Source organism: Dipodomys merriami, unplaced genomic scaffold (genome assembly GCF_024711535.1).
Source record: "Dipodomys merriami isolate MVZ:Mamm:240054 unplaced genomic scaffold, mDipMer1.0.p SCAF_24, whole genome shotgun sequence".
Lineage (NCBI taxonomy): Eukaryota > Metazoa > Chordata > Mammalia > Rodentia > Heteromyidae > Dipodomys > Dipodomys merriami.
The window spans coordinates 4,949,045-4,966,839 of NW_027203826.1; the positions used below are offsets into that span (position 1 = coordinate 4,949,045).

The 17,795-nt window shown below is 37.5% G+C and overlaps 1 protein-coding gene and 1 long non-coding RNA gene across 4 annotated transcripts in view; one reads left to right on the plus strand and one right to left on the minus strand.

The window, feature by feature from the left end:
- The window catches only part of Nuf2 (NUF2 component of NDC80 kinetochore complex), a 30,691-nt gene extending 21,128 nt beyond the window's left edge, over positions 1-9,563 (minus strand). Inside the window, exons 1-5 of one of the 2 annotated variants that reach the window (XM_070034057.1) lie at positions 9,463-9,563; positions 5,997-6,125; positions 4,481-4,555; positions 3,269-3,345; positions 2,713-2,774 (exon numbers count right to left, since the gene is read on the minus strand). In XM_070034057.1, the coding sequence (XP_069890158.1) occupies positions 2,713-2,774; positions 3,269-3,345; positions 4,481-4,555; positions 5,997-6,119 (337 nt within the window). In that variant the 5' untranslated portion in view covers positions 6,120-6,125; positions 9,463-9,563. Of the gene's footprint in view, positions 1-2,712; positions 2,775-3,268; positions 3,346-4,480; positions 4,556-5,996; positions 6,126-8,848; positions 8,917-9,462 lie in introns of those variants that run through there. The other variant, XM_070034058.1, reaches the window with a different exon arrangement.
- A 117-nt stretch (positions 9,564-9,680) lies between these two features.
- LOC138835706 (uncharacterized) overlaps positions 9,681-17,795 on the plus strand; it is a 49,672-nt gene continuing 41,557 nt past the window's right edge. For both annotated transcript variants that reach the window (XR_011374706.1, XR_011374705.1), the window contains exons 1-2: positions 9,681-9,880; positions 11,842-11,954. This is a non-coding gene — a long non-coding RNA (uncharacterized lncRNA). The remainder of the gene's footprint in view (positions 9,881-11,841; positions 11,955-17,795) is intronic.

The following is a 17,795-nucleotide window of genomic DNA, read 5'->3' on the forward strand; positions in this document are numbered from 1 at the left end:
CAAATATCTTAAAATTTTATATAAACTTTGAAATATTCAGTTTCTTTTAGTAAATACCACAAAAGCAGGACTACTAAATAGTATGGTAAGAATAGTTTTGTAGGAAACTGTCACGCTGCTACTGTGGCTCTACCACTTTGAATTCTATCAGCAAAGATTAACAGTATTTGCTGTTCCACCATCCTTGTCATCACTTGATGTTGTCACTGTTTTGGATTTTTGTTATTTTGATAGATATGCAATTGTATATTAATTGTCATTTGACAAACTGTGTCTTTCAAGTGGAAAATTTTCTCTAGAATAATGCTATTCCCATGCAAAAACCAAGAACCCTGATATTTCCCTTACACAATATGGAAAGATTAGAAGGCAAAGTTACAATTCTCCTGAGGTAAAATACAGAAGTAAATCTAAGGAAACTTGAATTACATCAAGATTTCTTTGTTTTATTTACAAACAGAGTTTTGCTATATAGCCTAGGCTGTCACAAGCCTTTATGCCTCCCTTGTTTAAAGTTTCTTACTAGGACACACACAAAAAAAGTAAACACCTCATAGTGATCTTTTTGATAAATAGTTTACTTCTAGAATAGCCTAACAGTTCAATAAGGTAGACAATTCAACTTAAAAGGATAGGCAACTGATTTGAACAGAAACTTAATGAAAGAAGATACAATATAGCAAATAAGCATATGAAAATATGCTTGCTTTTATTAGTCATCGGTTAATTTAAATTAAAACCATTAGATACCATATACATCCTCCAGAATAGCTAAAATTAAAAATGCATAATTCTAAGACCAGGGTAGATATATAGCAATCAATATAAGCATATATTGGTAGTTTTACAGCCACCTTAGAAAAATAACTTGACAATTTCTTTAAAAAGTAAGCATGTAGCCAGGCATGGTGACACACACCTATGATCCCAGTACTGTGGACTCGGATGTAAAGAATCCCATGTTCCAGGCCAGCCTGGATTATATGAGAAGATTGTCTAAAGCAAGTAAAAGAAAAAGTATTGCCGGGCAAGGTGGCTCACGCCTATAATCCTAGCTACTCAGGAGGCTGAGATCTGAGGATCATGATCAAAGCCAGCCCAGGCAGTAAAGTCCGTGAGACTCTTATCTCCAATAAACAACTAGAAAACCGGAAGTGGCACTGTGGCTCAAGCAGTAGAGAGCTCACCTTGAGCTGAAGACCGCAGGGACTGTGCTTAAGCCCAGAGTTCAAGTCCCATGACCGACCAAAAAGAGAAAAAAGAAAAAGTAAAAGAAGGAGGTAATGTAATTACCCATGAACCAGTACTGCTATTCCTTAGAACTTAGAGAAATGAAATCATGTCCACACAAACTCACAGCTGCTTTGTTTATAATGACCAAATATTAGAAACTCAATTGTTGATTAACTGATCAATGAATAAACTGTGCTGTATACACTTACAAGAGATTACTCCGAATAAAAAGAAACAGAGTACTAAGAAATGTAATCAGCACGGGAACATTAAAAACATTAAAAACATTAAAGAAGTGGAGGCTGGTGGTCCATGCCTATAATCCTAGCTACTCAGGAGGCTGAGATCTAAGGACCAATAAGGCCCCTGCAATAAGGTCCATGAAACACTTATTTCCAATTATCAACCAAAAAGCTGGAAGTAGAGCTGTGGCTCAGGTGGTAGAGCACTAGCCTTGACCACAAAAGCGCAGGGACAGCAGCCAGGTTCTTAATTCAAGCTTCAGGACTGGCACAAAAAAAAAAGCCAAACACAAAAGACTTACAGACTGTATGACTTTGCTTATATGAAATTGTGGAACAACCAAAGCCAGTGATAGAAGACCTGTCAGCTATGGCCAAGGAATGGGGATCTGAGGGCTCAAAGGAGACAGATACAAATGAACAGGAAGGAATTCTTACTGACCATGTAAATGTCCCATACTATATACCTTTTTAAAAACTTTCAATTTACACTTGAACTAGTTGAAGTATAATATGTATAAATTATTCCAATAAAAAGACAAGAAACATTATGAGATTCAAAAGAAGATTAAGAACAAATTTTAAAAGACTGCACTAAATCTCTTACAACATGAAATAACTTGATGGATAGTTATAAATGATTTAAGGAGCATTTAAAGCATTGTACTTTTATATTATCTGCATATATACTGTCTAGTTTAAACAAGTTTTAAAATGTAAAGAGATAATAAAAGCTTTTGGGGACTGGGGATATATATAATTTACCTGAGGCCTAAAGCTCAAAAAATCAGTTCCAGAGAGAGACAGAAACAGAGACCAAGACACACACACACACACACACACACACACACACACACACACACACACACACACACACACACACACACACACACACACACACACACACACACACACACACACACACACACACAATTTACCTGAGGCCTAAAGCTCAAAAAATCAGTTCCAGAGAGAGACAGAAACAGAGACCAAGACACACACACACACACACACACACACACACACACACACACACACACACACACACACACACACACACACACACACACACACACACACACACACACACACAGATTTTTTGTAAACCTACAAAAGAAAATTCCAAATATGAAAAAATTCAACCTTAAGAGTGAGAGTCACTTTGTAAATAAAACCTATTTTCACTTTATTTTTTTCTTTTAGTTATTTGTGAAAAATTATTTAAATTCTCACTTACTTGGATATAGAATATCAGCAATCTCAAAGTCATTCACCCTGCAGATGGGCAGAAATGAGTCCCTTGGAGATAAAGAGAAAGAATATATAAGTGTATTAGAAATTATATTCTAAGTCATGGCACACATCTTATTTTCCAAGAGATTTCTAATATATTTCTCAATAAAGGCAGAAGTCTACTGCAATGCAGAATCCTAAGGCACTGAAATCTACTTTCAGCATATTCCACTAGTATTCATGAAATACAAAGATAGTTATAGATTCAAATAAGCAAAACCCATTCTTGGAGACATTCAGGCTCTTTAAGAATTCATAGGCCTCTATAACGTTGGCATACAATTTTAGATTTATACTCTCTTAGAATTTCATTTGAAAGTATCCTGAGAAGTGCCAGAGAAAGAGGCTGATCTGTTTGGTAGTAACCTACAATTTTGAATACCTATGGGATAAAGTGTAGGGAAAGATGTCAGAATTCCTTTTAAGGAAAACTATATCATTAAAGAGCTTAATTCGATATTAATATGAAGATGGAATTAAAAAAATCACTCTATACTCACAGATGAATAAATAAATTGCTGACTGGTAAAAAGCCTTCCATTATATGTGGATACATGACTTCAGAGTTCACTGGCATCTAGATGAAATAAACCATAAAACATAAATTATACATTGCTTTTATAAAGTAAGAAAATCTTCAACCACAAACACAGGTTAAAATCTAATAATATTAATTATCACTAACTTTGAAAAGAAAACCTAATAGTTCCTAGTACAAAGTTAGAGTTGAAATTAATTAAGAATGCTAGGGTGATAGTGGGTATTTCTCTATTTTATATAAATAAAAAAATGGAAATTGTGAGCATTTAAACATCAAGAAATATGCTAGGCATTTTACATATATTCACTATCAATTTTTACAACTCTATTACAAAGTGTTACTACAGTTTTATAGACAAAGAAACTAAAGGTAAGCACAGTTTCATAAGTCAGTGGCAAAGATTTTGATTTTAAAAAATGTACAATGACATACCAGGTATAGTGGTACATGCCTGTACACTCAGCATTGGGAAAGTGAAAGCAAGAGATCTGGGAGTTCAAGGCTAACTTGGGCTACACAGAAAAGATTCTGTCTCAAAAAAAACCACAATACTAAGATACCAAAACATTACATTTTCAGCGTATATTCAGATGATACTCAGATGATTGCACAACAAAAAAAGATTAAGAAAAATGATCTTCCTACTAGACATATTTAATTTACTAAAAGCCCAGTTGCTGTATTGCAATGGTTGCAGTCTTGCTGTATACCTACCACTCTCATTTCAGAGTCATCCCTGAGAATAGTATTGAGGAAGACTTGGCAGCTTTTCTTTATTATTATTATTATAGTAGGTAAAGACAAACCTATAAATCTGTAAACCACTGTACGTAGCCCATATTTTTTTAAGTGTCATTTGGGTCTTTTATTACAATGGTCATCTTACCAAATCTATCCATATAAACTATTATTATGACTAAGATTTGTGAGTGACATTAATTTCATATGAAATGAATTTGTTAAAAATGAAGTCAAGAAATCCAGGTCCGGGGCTGGGAAGGTGGCTCAGTGGTAGAGTGTTAGCCTTGAGCTGAAGAACTGAGGAACAGTGCCCAAGCCCAAGCCCAGAGTTCAGGCCCCACGACTGGACCCGAAAAAAAAAAAAGAAAGAAATCCAGGTCCTTTTAGGGAGTATGTAGTTGTGAGTAAAACTGCTTCCATTTAAACTCACCATGTAAAAATGTTCCAGTCGTATTCCATAAACAATTTGTAAGGCTCTCATGTAGATCATGTGCAAGACTTCAGGCTACAAAAGAAACACAACTTTTAACAGTCTTGGGCATAGCACTGCATCCTAGTCTTCATTGCTGTCCGATACTACAGTCAATTGATACAGCAAAGGGCGAAAAGATGACTATATTTCCCTGGAAACATTTCCACACTTTTTTTCCAAATTAAAAAAAAAACTTATAATTATCAGTTTATTCTAATGTAAAAATGTAGTTAAGAAAGCTGGTGCCTGTGTCTCAAATCTGAAATCCTATCTACTCAGGAGATATAGACTTTATAAAGCAAGACTTTACTCCAATTAACCAGCAACAAGCTGGAAGTGGAGCTGTAGCTCATGTGGTAGAGCACCAGCCTTTGACAAAAACAAAAACAAAAACAAAAACAAAGGATAGTGACAAGACTGAGTTCAAGCCCCAGCACTAGCATTAAAAATGAAAATACATAGTAAACACAGATGCTTAAGAGCAAGTACATCCAAATCTAGGGAGGAAGTAGGGGAGTCTTTCAGCTGTCAGGTATGTGACATAAATGTTGGAACACTGTGGATGTTTTTATTTAAAAAGGAAATCCAGATAACCCTGTCTGCTTCCTATGTATTAGTTTTCTTAGATTTAATGTTTAAAGAATACCTGGAGCAATATAGAACTTTAAAAAAAAATCTTATTTTCAAAGTCAGCCCTTCCAAGTTTAGTATCAGTGAACTGGTTCTAATCTATATGCAAGTTCACAGTGAACAGTAGAGTGAGAAATACAGCGACAATTTGCTAACCTTTCCATAAAGTGGAATTTATTCAGTATATTCATTCAGAGATTATTCATTCCATTTTAGAGAATTAAAGGATACTGAGACAAAAGAGGTTTAAGTTCTATATCATAAAACCAGGGTTACTACATTATCACCTCAAGACCAACACAAGAAACTGGAAGGAGACTCTGGGATTTCCTGTGTCATATAAATAACTTCATTTTTTTTGCATTTAATAACTAAACAAAAAGAATAATGCCTGTCAAAACAAGTCAATTCCCTCCTGGGGCATAATGCAAGAAAATTAATCTGTAAGCTTCCAAAGAAGATTGTTTCTAAGCATTTTTTTTTAATGGCTGGGAACCACTTGGAATAAGTTCCATGAAGCCTTACCAATAATGATACTCTCTCACCAACACACCAATAATAATAAAAAAATTTAATATACTTTAATATAACTATGGTTTAAGGCTATTTTTTTAAACCCACTATATTAAAGAACTGAATTCCTAATGGGAATGTAAACATTGCCCCATATATAAACTTAATGCTATTTTAAAATTACAGTAGATGAGAGATTTTTCTCTAGATTAAATATGACCAGTCTATATCAAACAGGAGGGCATATATCCTTCTTGCCACTCTCTAAACCTTGTAGCTTACTTTGTTTTCAAATACCAACATCTCCGTTGAAATACAGCTACATTTTTACCTTTGGATTTGGATAAAGGTCATTCTTAGAGAGGTTTTTCCCATCAGCTCCTGTTAACAACTTATTGCGAATATGAATCACAATCTCAGCTACATTATATCTGGGGAAAGACAAAGTTTCCATCTTCTCCTGTTTATGAAGAAAAAAAAACAGATCAAAATTACAGACAAGTGGTAGTTCTCATTATCTAAACACTGACAAACATAAAAACAAAATGAACACACCAGGACTCAATAATCCATAGTGTTCCTACCATCTAATATGTTAATATGATAAAGATAAATTTTATATACATACATCTACACAAAGATATGTAAAGTCACTTTTATCTCAAGGTACACACAGTTATTCTCTGCTAATTTTCCTAAGGTTCTTTTTTTTTCATGTGGGAAGGAAGATTTTGGTTGATACTTCTGCATTTGGGAGCCAAGGGTTTAACACGACTAATCCTGAGAATTAATCATCAGAGCAATGAAGAAAGCAACACCATCAGCAAGAACTACATATAAACAATCCTCACATAAGATAGATAATACTGTATTCTGATTTCACATCCTATTTGATATATACTTGGTGAAATGGATAATAAGATTTAAGAGGCAAGCTAGAAGAGGAAAAAAATAATGTAATTGGCAAAAATACCTTTCATTGGAGCAATAATTTTAAATAAAATGAACTAGCAAAAAATCCTCTTGCCCTAATAGATTCAGAGAATGAGTTATTCTTTCTTGTGCACCTCCCCCCACCAAAGCAGAGGTTCTCAAAATTCTGTTCCCTCAACTCTGCTAAGAGCAGAGTGGCAATATTTGGAGATAGTTTTGGTTGTCAGCCCAAGCATAAGGCTGCTGCTGGAAGCAAGTGGACAGAGACCAGGTGTGCCACTAACTAACTTACAATGTGCAGAGAGGTTACTCACTGCAAATAATAACCCAATCCAAAACATCAAGAAGGCCAGGTACAGGAAACTCTGTCCTAGAGCTTGCATTTACTATGTAATAGTAGTTTTTACAAGGTGTTGGGATAACATTTGTAGAATGAAGACACTACCTTTTGAGAGCTAGTAAGCTAAGACCTTTTCACTGTCTTCTCATCTCTACATGTGCCAAATAAGAGGACCAGCAGTAGTAGACAGTGCTTCAGCCACTCACTTACCAACACTGTTGATTTCCTAGTAATACTCCTCCCAACTTTATAGTGAAGCAGTATGACCCAAAGTGAGCATTCAATTTTTCAAAGCAAATGGCTCAGTTTTGGAAATCTATTTCATTAGGTTTCTAATATAGTTTTTAAGCTATTAAGGTTAAAAAGCTTTGGAAACTTGCCAGTCAATAAGTTCCTGGTTCTGTTTGAAGCTTTAAAACATCATGGATTTCAAGACAACATTTTCTCACCTTAGTGTGGCCCTAATAATTAGATAATTCTTTCTTTATGTTGTAACTTTAACCTACTTGATCCAATTCCTAGTGTCTGAAGCTACACAGAATATATAAATCTCTTATGTGACACTAGTTTCAAAAGCATGACAAAAGAAATTATATTTCTGCCAAACCCTCCTTTTTCAAGATTATAATTTCTTTACATATGGTCACTTCTTAAATAATGTTTTAGAATTGCCATTTGTGAAAGAAATGAAACAAAACAACAACAAAATCCCCCTTCCTACTCTACACCAACAAAAACCAACACAGAAGACTTGTGACTAAATGGAATAATTGCCCCATACACCAAACCAGTAATGTACTGACTCCAGTAATCTTTGGATGCAAGTGTAAGCCCTAGATTATTTTACCTATGCTTCTGACCAAACTACTAAATATTAGGGTTCTCACTATTCCATCTTTGGATTTAATTTGCTACAGTTCACATAACTCAGGGAAATGTCATACTGATGTTACATTGACCTTTTTTTGTTTCTGGTTTTATAAAAAAATACAACAACTGAACAGCAGATGAAAAGATGGATAGAGTAATGTATAAAAGAGGAAAGGGTCATGGCATTGCCAGAAACCTCAAAATTAATCTTCTGGGGCATTTATGGAAACTTCATTTAATAGGCATGATTGTACTAGCCATTGGTGACCAGCTGAACATTCAATCTCTACTCTCCCCAAGACTGGGGGACAGGATTCAATGTTCTAAGCTTCCTGGTCATTCAGATGACAATTCCACATTCCTAAAACTATCAAGAGACTGCCAGGATCAGTCAACCATTAACATATAAAAAGATACTGATGGTTATTGAGATTATTAACAGCTGTACACCAGGAGCCAGATGTATATTTCACAGTATTATAGCTTTCTACTTTTCATTTAATAAACATTTACTAAACCTCTTATAATGCCCAAACTGAATTCAGTATTCCTGGTATGGCAGATGTGGCAGAATGTTAATCCAGTATGGAATGGCCTTTTGCTACTCTAGATTACACAGGTGCTCTAAGCTACAACTAGCTCAAGTTTTGTTTATCTCTTTATAAGCTCTCCTTTAAAGGCTATTTATGCTATTGCATGTATATGCTATCTGTGGGTTGTTGTTTTTTTCATTTTAATCTTCAGTGGCCAGTTTACTTCATAAACAGCAATGAATGGCTCACAGCAGGTGCCAGTAGCTACTCAGGAGTCTGGGATCTGAGAATTACAGCTCAAAGGCAACCAGGTCTGGAAAGTCTGCCTTTTAACTCCAATTAACCACCCGAAAAAAGACACAAATGAAGCTGTGGCTGAAGTGGTAGAGACTTTTACAAGTCTCCATGTGAAAAGGGAGAAAGGAAGGAGGAGATTTCAATGAAACAAGGGAACGTTATAGCCCATACACAAGTCACTTTCTCCTTTTAACTTTTGGGCATTTTTACCTTTTGAGGGATGGTTTTGAGTTTGGTTATGAGACATCTGGCCAATGGAGATCCACAAAAAGTTAAGAAGCACCTGCAAAAAAGCAGGCCTACTGCCACCACCTTTCACCTTTCAAATGCATGGATTGAATTTAGTAGAAAGACAAAGTTAAAGTCAAACAACTGTGAAATGGGTACTTGGGAGGGAGGAGGTGGGGTCAGGGGAAGGAGGGAGTGAATACAGTCAAGAACTCATGGTATCTACTACAAAATTAAGAAAAGTAAGGGAAAGGGTGGGTTGAAGGGCAGTGAGCATGGTGAAGGGGCTGACAACAGTTAAAGGCACTGTATCCATCAGCTACTTGGTTACGTGGCACCTCCTCTGTACAACTACTTAAAGATCATTAAAAAATTAAGAAGCACAAGGACGAAAACAGGACAGGCTTAAGCTGACCAGTAGATCGAGACTCTCCCGCAGGGTTTACAACGCCCCAGATGCCACCAATCAGCGCCCTAGAAACTGACAAAGGTCGGGGCGGGAGCGAGAGGCAGCGCAGCCACTCCACCTGGCCGACCCCGGTCTCCAGCCTCCCTCCCAGCAGGGCCTCCCTCCCGGTCTCCCAGCCAGCGCTCACCCACAGTCCTGGCCGCCTCCGGGAAGGGGGGGTGCGTCCCAGGCGCGGCCACGGAGCAGCCCCAAATCCACCCAGCGCCGACCGACCGTTTCACTTTTCAAACTTGCCGCCTCCTCCTGGAGGTCCCGCCCCTTTAACTCCACACCCACTTCCGGGCGCGCCGGATACCGGCGAGGCTCAAAAAGACTCGAAGCCGTAGTGGCTGGAACTGAGAAGAGAACGCGGGCTCCAGGCCGTGCGGAACCGTTGTGCTTGGGATTGGCGTCGGGTCGGAACTTCTTCGAGTCCGCCGGAAGCGGCGCGCCGCGGACCACGGGTGGCATTCTGAACGGGTGACACTGCTGGAGAGAATCTGGTGGAGCTACAGGCAGCCGTAACTGATCAGGAAAAGGGCGGAGGGGCTCGCAAGGAAACCACGGTGAGTCCCGGAGTCCCAGTGATTACAGTAGTGGATGGTGGGGTCGGGTGGTCACTGTTAGGCCTCAGATCAGTTAGTGAGCACACACTTTAGACCCCAGGCACGAACTGGCTCTCAAAGGACGGCTCTCCCCAAAGGGCTCTAAGAGAGATGATGCACCTGCCCCAGAGCCGACCACAGCAGAGCATCGGGGCCTGGCCGGGTGCAGGCACGGGCCTGGGAGTATGCATTGGTGTTACCTGACAATTCACCTGTCGTTTCCTCACTTTCACATGCAAGAAAACTGGGCTCAGGGAAAAGGGGTTCATTCCAAGTTATACACTTCAGTGGTATTATCCGGACTGAACCTGGATCCCTGAGCGTAGCTTCCCTCTTCCCTCGCCAGAATACAGGAAGTCCCGGTACTTTTCCCTTACGAACTGTTTCCCAGATTTGCACATCTCCTGCGTTGGTCGGATTGGGGTTGTTTTGTTTTGGGTGGTTTTTTAGATAAGGGGCCCGAAGTCTGTATTTTTTAAAACATCGATCTTCAGGCAAGCGTGGAAACACTAAGAGAAATCAGGGAACACATGGTGTCCCTCGTTTTATTAAGATTTGGAGCACCAGAGAACACAACAGGGCTTGGATCAGGCTACAAGGCATAAAGCATCATCTCAGAAGTGTTGTATATCAGATGGGGGTGTAGACTGTAGGAAGTGGGCAGTATGGCTAGAAATGTTATGTTGAAAATAAACACAGATTCTGGTGCTTTGTTGTGTGGGTTGAAGGAATATACCAATTTATACAGAGATATGTTTAAAATGTACATAAAAGTACGTGTCAGCCAGGTGCTGGTGGCTCACACATCTGTAATCCTAGCTCCTCAGAATGCTGAGATATGATGTTCAAGGTTTGAACCTAGACCAAACAGAAACGTCCGTGAGACTATCTCCGTTTAACTAGCAAAAGAAGCTGGACAGCATGTATGGCTCAAGTGGTAGAGTGCCATTCATAAGTGAAAAAGCCAAGCAAGAGTGTGAGACACACAACTATGCATTTCATGTTTAGTAGTTTAGGGATTTCTTTGTTTGTCCTTTCTATGTACATTTACAGTAAAACTTTGGTATCTGTGAAACCTCGAAGCAAAAACTGGATGCTTAGGATGCATTGAGTTCAACACTTTTAAGAATATTCAACTTTACCTATACCATACATACACTAGATGAGTATCCATAACTTGAAACACCTGGAGTTAAGCAAGCAACATTACTGTCAGAAAATTACTGTTACATACACCATACAACCTACATACATACTACCCACCAAGTACTAGGTTTTTGTTTCATGCTCTTTATCTCAAATGCTGAGGATGATTTGACTAAAATTGAAGATATGGGTTCTAGTGCATATTTATTGTTTTGGTAGCTTTGAAAACAAATTGTAATTTTGGAACCATTGTTAAGTCAGGACTGTCTGTATTTTCTCTCACTATAACATTATATTTTTCTGCTCCAAAACTGATACAGATACTATATTTGATCTCCTGTTTCATGTACTCTGTTAATACTCCGACCATCACCTCTTCCCCAGTGTAGACTATCATTTAGCAGCATACAAACTCTCTATGTCTCAGGTACCTGAGACCTTAGCCTGAATCTATCCCATAAATCTCCATCGTGGTACTCTGAAGAAAATAATGCAAAGTGATATACTGCATATTCTGACTTACCATCTTCAGCTCTCCCTCTGATTCTTAATAAATCTTTAATGTATCATTAATTGATTTCCCTGCACTACTTTCAGTACTTTCTCACAAACTTTAGCACCTTCCTCAATCCCCTTTTACCTTCAACTCTTCTCTATATTAGAAGATAATCAGAGTATCTAAAAGGTATTCTTCAAACACTTCATAGACACTCATATACATCTGCAATTTGCCATGCCTGTTTCCTTTCTAATTGTGATTTATGTTCCCTTTGCAGATTGCTTCTTAAAGGCTGATGACAGACTTGTAATGGATGAACTTTTGAGTGACAAGACAGATAATGCAGCAAGACCATGGCAGCCTACAGCTGGGGCTTTATCTTTCATACAGGTGGTATTCCTGTGTTAGATTGTAAGCAGCTTTGTTACAGATGATCCAAATGGTTATTTCCAATTTGATTGTAATAGATCAGTAAGGACAAAAAGTTGATGTACCTTGTCAAATGTGGTATGAATAGTTTAAATAATTAAGTATATTAACCAGGCTGTATTCTTTGCTTACTGTTAATCACCCACACATTTGACTAGAGATTTTCTAGGGGCCACAGACATGTCCAGTACCTTGTACCTAGTTAGATGAGAAAATGAAAGCCATAATGCAACATAAACTTCCTACCTTTCTACTTCCCTCACTGACAGATTTATTTGTTTTCTTTTATCTATCTGTCTGAGAAGATAAAATGTCATTTGTCCATCAGGGTTATTAATCAATATTTCTCTTTCTAGACTTCTCTGCTGCATTTTTTACAGTTGGTCACACCTTGAAACCTGTTTTTGCATCTTTCCTATTTTTCCACCTCAGGCATCTTGGCTGCCTCTTTGTCTACCCTTTAAACAAAATTTCTCAAAGTTCCAACCTTGAGTTGTTACATTTATCTTCCTCATATGTAGTCTCCACTCATTGGTTTAACCTGTTGATCCTGGATTCCGAAACTACTGACATTCCTGGTTTCTCTCTTAAGGTTCATTCTTTTATTTCTGAATAGGAAGGAAGAGCACATGAGCCTTCATATTCTAATTCATCCCCTACTCTCATTTTTACTAACAATTATATCTTCCTGTCTTCAATATTATCACCTCCAGGTCTACTACCAAATCCATCTTACGTGTAACAGCTAGTATGTCCAGTATCATATGCAAATCAGACCATTTCACCTGCCTGCCTAAATTTCTATGGTACACACACAAACACCCTGTCCTTATTACCTCCAAGTAAAGTCTACCTACATAGCCTGGTATTATAGGGTTTCTTGGACCTTGTTTGTATTGGTTTTGTTTCCTGTCTTATCTCCCACTTCCAGCTTGTCAGGGTGTTTTAGAAAACATGAGATCTTTTTCATTCTTGTTTGTTTTTATCTTGACCCTCATTGCTTTATCTACCTGACTTTTTAATCTTTACTTATTTTCAGAGATCTCCAAGAAGTCTTTCCTTACAGTCTTTGAGTTAGATGACTTTTCTCCTTGTGTTCTTGGCTTTACTTATTCAAAAAATATTTACTGAGCTCCCCCCCACCCCGTCCCCCATTTGTTTCTTTGCTAGAATGAACTAGGTTCTGGAACTATAATAGGAAACAAGCAAATATAGGGTTCATCAACCTAGTAACTCCCCTGACAGAATTTGTATTTTCATAGGAAAGAAAAAGAAGTAAATTAAAAAGTAGAAGCAGCAGTTTAGTCCAATTGGCTCTGTGTTTGAGAATATCCAAGAACTGGTTGGTCTGAAGGGTGAAGAGCAAATGTTCTCCATGGAGGTGACACATTTGTCAAGGACTACGTATTGGTGAAGACTAGACTGAACACAGATTTTATACAGAGCTTGACTAAACAATCATGAAGAGCATTACTAGGCATGATAAGGAGTTTGGGCTGCTTCTTAAGAGTAACAACACTGGAAAAGAGTGAGGGAAGGGGTAACATTGTCCAAAAAGAAATATATGCTTTACCTGACTTATGTAAGTGTAACCCTGGTGTACATCACCTTTATAATAACAATTTTTTTTCAAAATAGAATTTAATAAAAAAAAAAAAAAACCAAGTTGGATAACTTCCTACCTGTGGTTTCTACTTTAGAGATGAATTGAGTTGCTCTACGTAAAAGGAATTGAAGAATAGCAAGATAAGAAGGAGGGAAAGAAGGTAGATAACCCTGGGAATGGAGTATTGGCTAGTGCACAGAAACAAATCTCAGAATTTAGAAAAATAGATGTGGCAAAACTTAGAACTGGGAGAAATCAAGGGTGATGTTTTATAAACAAGCGTTTGTGAAAACAAGGGCTACCTTATTTATCATATGTCCACAGCTAAGCCCAAGTCCTTATAATTATAGATGCCTGATAAATATGTATAAAATGAGTGATTGTTTTCTAGACAAATGGTCGATCGTTTATTAAATGCATTTATTACCTTTAGTTGTACAAAGGAGTTACCACTCAAAGCAGTTTATGAATACAATGCATCTTGATCATTGCTACCCCTTTCAACATTCTTACCCATCTCCCAACTCACCCTTCAAGTGATATAGATGCAGACCATGTCCAATGTGACTGGTAGTTCAGTTATGGATACATGTAGCTCATGAGACCTATGAAACATGTTCTTTACAGAGCTCAGAGACATGGCAATTGGGTAGATAATTTTGAAACTCAAAGAAGGAAATCTAAGGTGATGTTCTTGAATACTTAAAGTTTGTATTATATTGAAATGATTGATTTTGTATCTGTCTCCACCACTCCAGAAGGCTGATACCTAATGATCTGTGATTCCCTAGTATTCAATACATACCTGGTACTGCATGGTTATTGAACTGGACTACCTTTTACATATGGTGCATCTCACAGGAGAAACTGGTAACCTCAAAGAGATATTTTCTTGTTATTGTATACACTTTGCTTTTTTATTCCTTCTCATCATGGTTATATTTCTGATTACAAATAAAGAATGACAGGAAAAAAATGACAGGAAAGTGTTTCACTTGATTTGTACAAACTCAAAACTGCAACAGTATTTCAACTCAATATAAAACTGGATGTTATGAATGTGCACTCATATTAGCTCTTGACCATAGGCTCATATGTTGGATTATAAATTCTATGGTGGTATCTTTGAGGCTGTCACTCGGCTTACTCTTGTGAATAATGGGGAATATTTACTGATATCTTGAAAATGATGACAAACATGAATAGCAATCTGAAATGAAGCTGTGAAAACTTAATTTATAGGTGACAGATAGAAGATCTTATTACTACATTATGATGTATAGATAAAATTGTATGAAAGCTGAGTTCCAGTGGCTCGTTTCTGTAACCCTAGCTACTTAGGAGGCTGAGATCTGAAGATCACAGTTTGAAGCCATAGGCAGAAAAGTCTGTGAGACTATTTATTAACTCCAATTAACCATCAGAAAGCTGGAAGTGGTTGAGCTTTGAGCATCAAAACTCAGTGATAGCACTAAGTTCAAACCCCAGTACCTGAATTCAAACCCCTGGATCAGCACGAAGCAAAAAGTCTATAAAAGCCTGGGAATGTCATAGTTTTATACCTGCCTCACATTTCATATAAAAGAAGATAATGATGTATCTTACCTGTGAGCCAACGTTTTTGGCTTGATGACTTTACAAGTAACATTTAAGATGCAAACTCACAATGTTCTATTCTCCTTTGTACATCTGTGGATAATTAAATAAGTTTAATATATATAATTATGGCCTATATTTTTGAAGTTATATATAGTTTCATGGAAATATTTGGATGCAGTTTCATATATTTGCATATAGTTTGGTGTAAATATATAGCTATATATATGAAAACCCAAATTTAAAGAACATGAAAATTTCTAATTCCATTTTTGTTATGTTCAACATATTCACTGGGTGGCACTGTTGTATTAAAGTGACCCTTTACATGCTGAAGTGTTTTTTTTTGAATGAAGTAGAAATAGCAGGAAATAGAGAAATACAAAAACATTCCCCAGGAAAGGATGACTTGTATCAGGCAGAATTGAAATCACATCTATTTGTATCAGCCTTCTGGAATAGCCATGGGTCTCCATGGACCATCTGTATCTGGATCATTTGGAGAGCTGCTTTAAAGTCCTGGTTTAAACTTCCTAATTTTAATGAGATCCTAATTCACTTATGCTGGCCATGGAGCCCAAGAATTTGAGCTTTGAAAAGTTCTCATCACAGAGTTTGACCCAGGTCAGCAGGAAAGAATGGGATGAGGGGGCGGGAAGGCACAATATCAAACTAATCATGGGAAAGCCATGCTCTTAGAAGACTCACCATACCAAAAACCCTAGAGTTGCTCAAAAGTGTGATATGAGTTCTCTTTATATGTGAATTTAGGTATTTGTATGTGATATTAGGTTATTAGGAATGCCACAGCAAGTCCTACAAGCCAGATGACAGAAATTCATGGTCTCACAATTCAGGAGCTAGAAGTTCAAGATGAAGTTATCAGCAGGATTGAATTCTGAGAACTGTGAGATAAATCTGTTCCATGCCTCTCCCTGAACTTCTGATAGGTTGTTGGCAATCTTTGATGTTCTTGATTTAAAAGGTGTATCTCTCCAATCACCGTCTTCATCTTTCATGTGGTGTTTTCCCTTTGTGGCAATTTTCTCTTTTTATAAGGACATCAGTCACACAGTATTTAGGTCCACTCAGATAACCTCTTTTTAACATGCTTACCTTTATAAAGACCCTATTTTCTTTTTTTTCTTTTTTTTTTTTTAAATTGTATTTTATTTTATTTGAGAACATACTGTACAGAGGGGTTACAATTACATGGGCAGGATAATGCATACATTTCTTACCAAGCATTGCAGCCTCCTCCTTTGTTTACCCTTCACTTCCCTTCCCCGCCTCCCCCCTCCCCCCACCCAATTTTACCCCCCTCCCCCCACCCAATTATACCCCCCTCCCCCCCCACACCGAAATTGTAAAGCTGGTTTTGACATGACATTTTGTACTTCTCATTGTTGCAACAGGTCCCCCTGAATCCTTAAACGACTTGTTTGTCCCCATCTCCTCCACATGTTATACTGACATCAAATATAGTGAAAGCGGGGGTTACACTGTGGGGGAGGGACATACAAAGCAACAAAGAAATAATCTTATAAATGCATTAGAAACACATGCATGAAAGAAACAAAAACATTAAAATACATATTTAAGGGTTCATTTTCCTAACATCACAATATCTGGCCTTTTCCGCTTGACTCATACCTATACTAGATATTGCAAATAAGGGAAACCATGGGACCTATGCTTCTTTGGGCCTGGCTTACTTCACTTAATATAATTTTTTCCAAACCTTTCCATTTTCTAACAAATGGGGAAATGTCATTCTTTCTGATGGAGGCATAGAATTCCATTGTGTATATATACCACATTTTCTTGATCCATTCATCTACTGAGGGGCATCTGGGTTGGTTCCATATCTTAGCTATGGTAAATAGTGCTGCAATAAACATAGTTGTACTGGTAGCTTTAGTGTGGTCTTGTTTGTAAACATTTGGGTAAATGCCCAAAAGTGGGATTGCTGGATCATAGGGGAGATCTATGTGAAGTCTTTTGAGGAACCTCCATACTGCTTTCCAAAGTGGTTGAACAAGTTTACATTCCCACCAACAATGAAGTAAGGTTCCTTTCTGTCCACATCCCCTCCAGCATCTGTTGTTATTAGAGTTCTTGATTTTTGCTGTTCTAACTGGAGTGAGGTGATATCTCAATGTTGTTTTGATTTGCATTTCTTTTATGGCTAGGGATGTTGAACATTTCTTCATGTGTCTATTGGCCATCCTTCTTTCTTCTTCAGAGAAGCTTCTCTTTAAGTCTTTTGCCCACTTATTTATTGGGCAGTTGTTTCTTTGAGGATTTGTTGTTGGGTGGTTTAATTTTTTGAGTTCCAAGTATATTTTAGATATGAGACCCTTGTCCGTTGTATGGCTAGTAAAGATCTTCTCCCAATCGGTGGGCTTTCTATTGATCTTGCCAGCTATGTCATTTGCCCTGCAGAAGCTCTGCAATCTTATGCAATCCCATTTGTCCAACCTTTCTTTGATTTGTTGTGCTTCCGATAAAGACCCTATTTTCAAGTGTTAAACATTCTGAAATTTGGAGGATTAAGATTTCAACATATATTTTTAGAGGCCACAGTTCAATGCATAAAA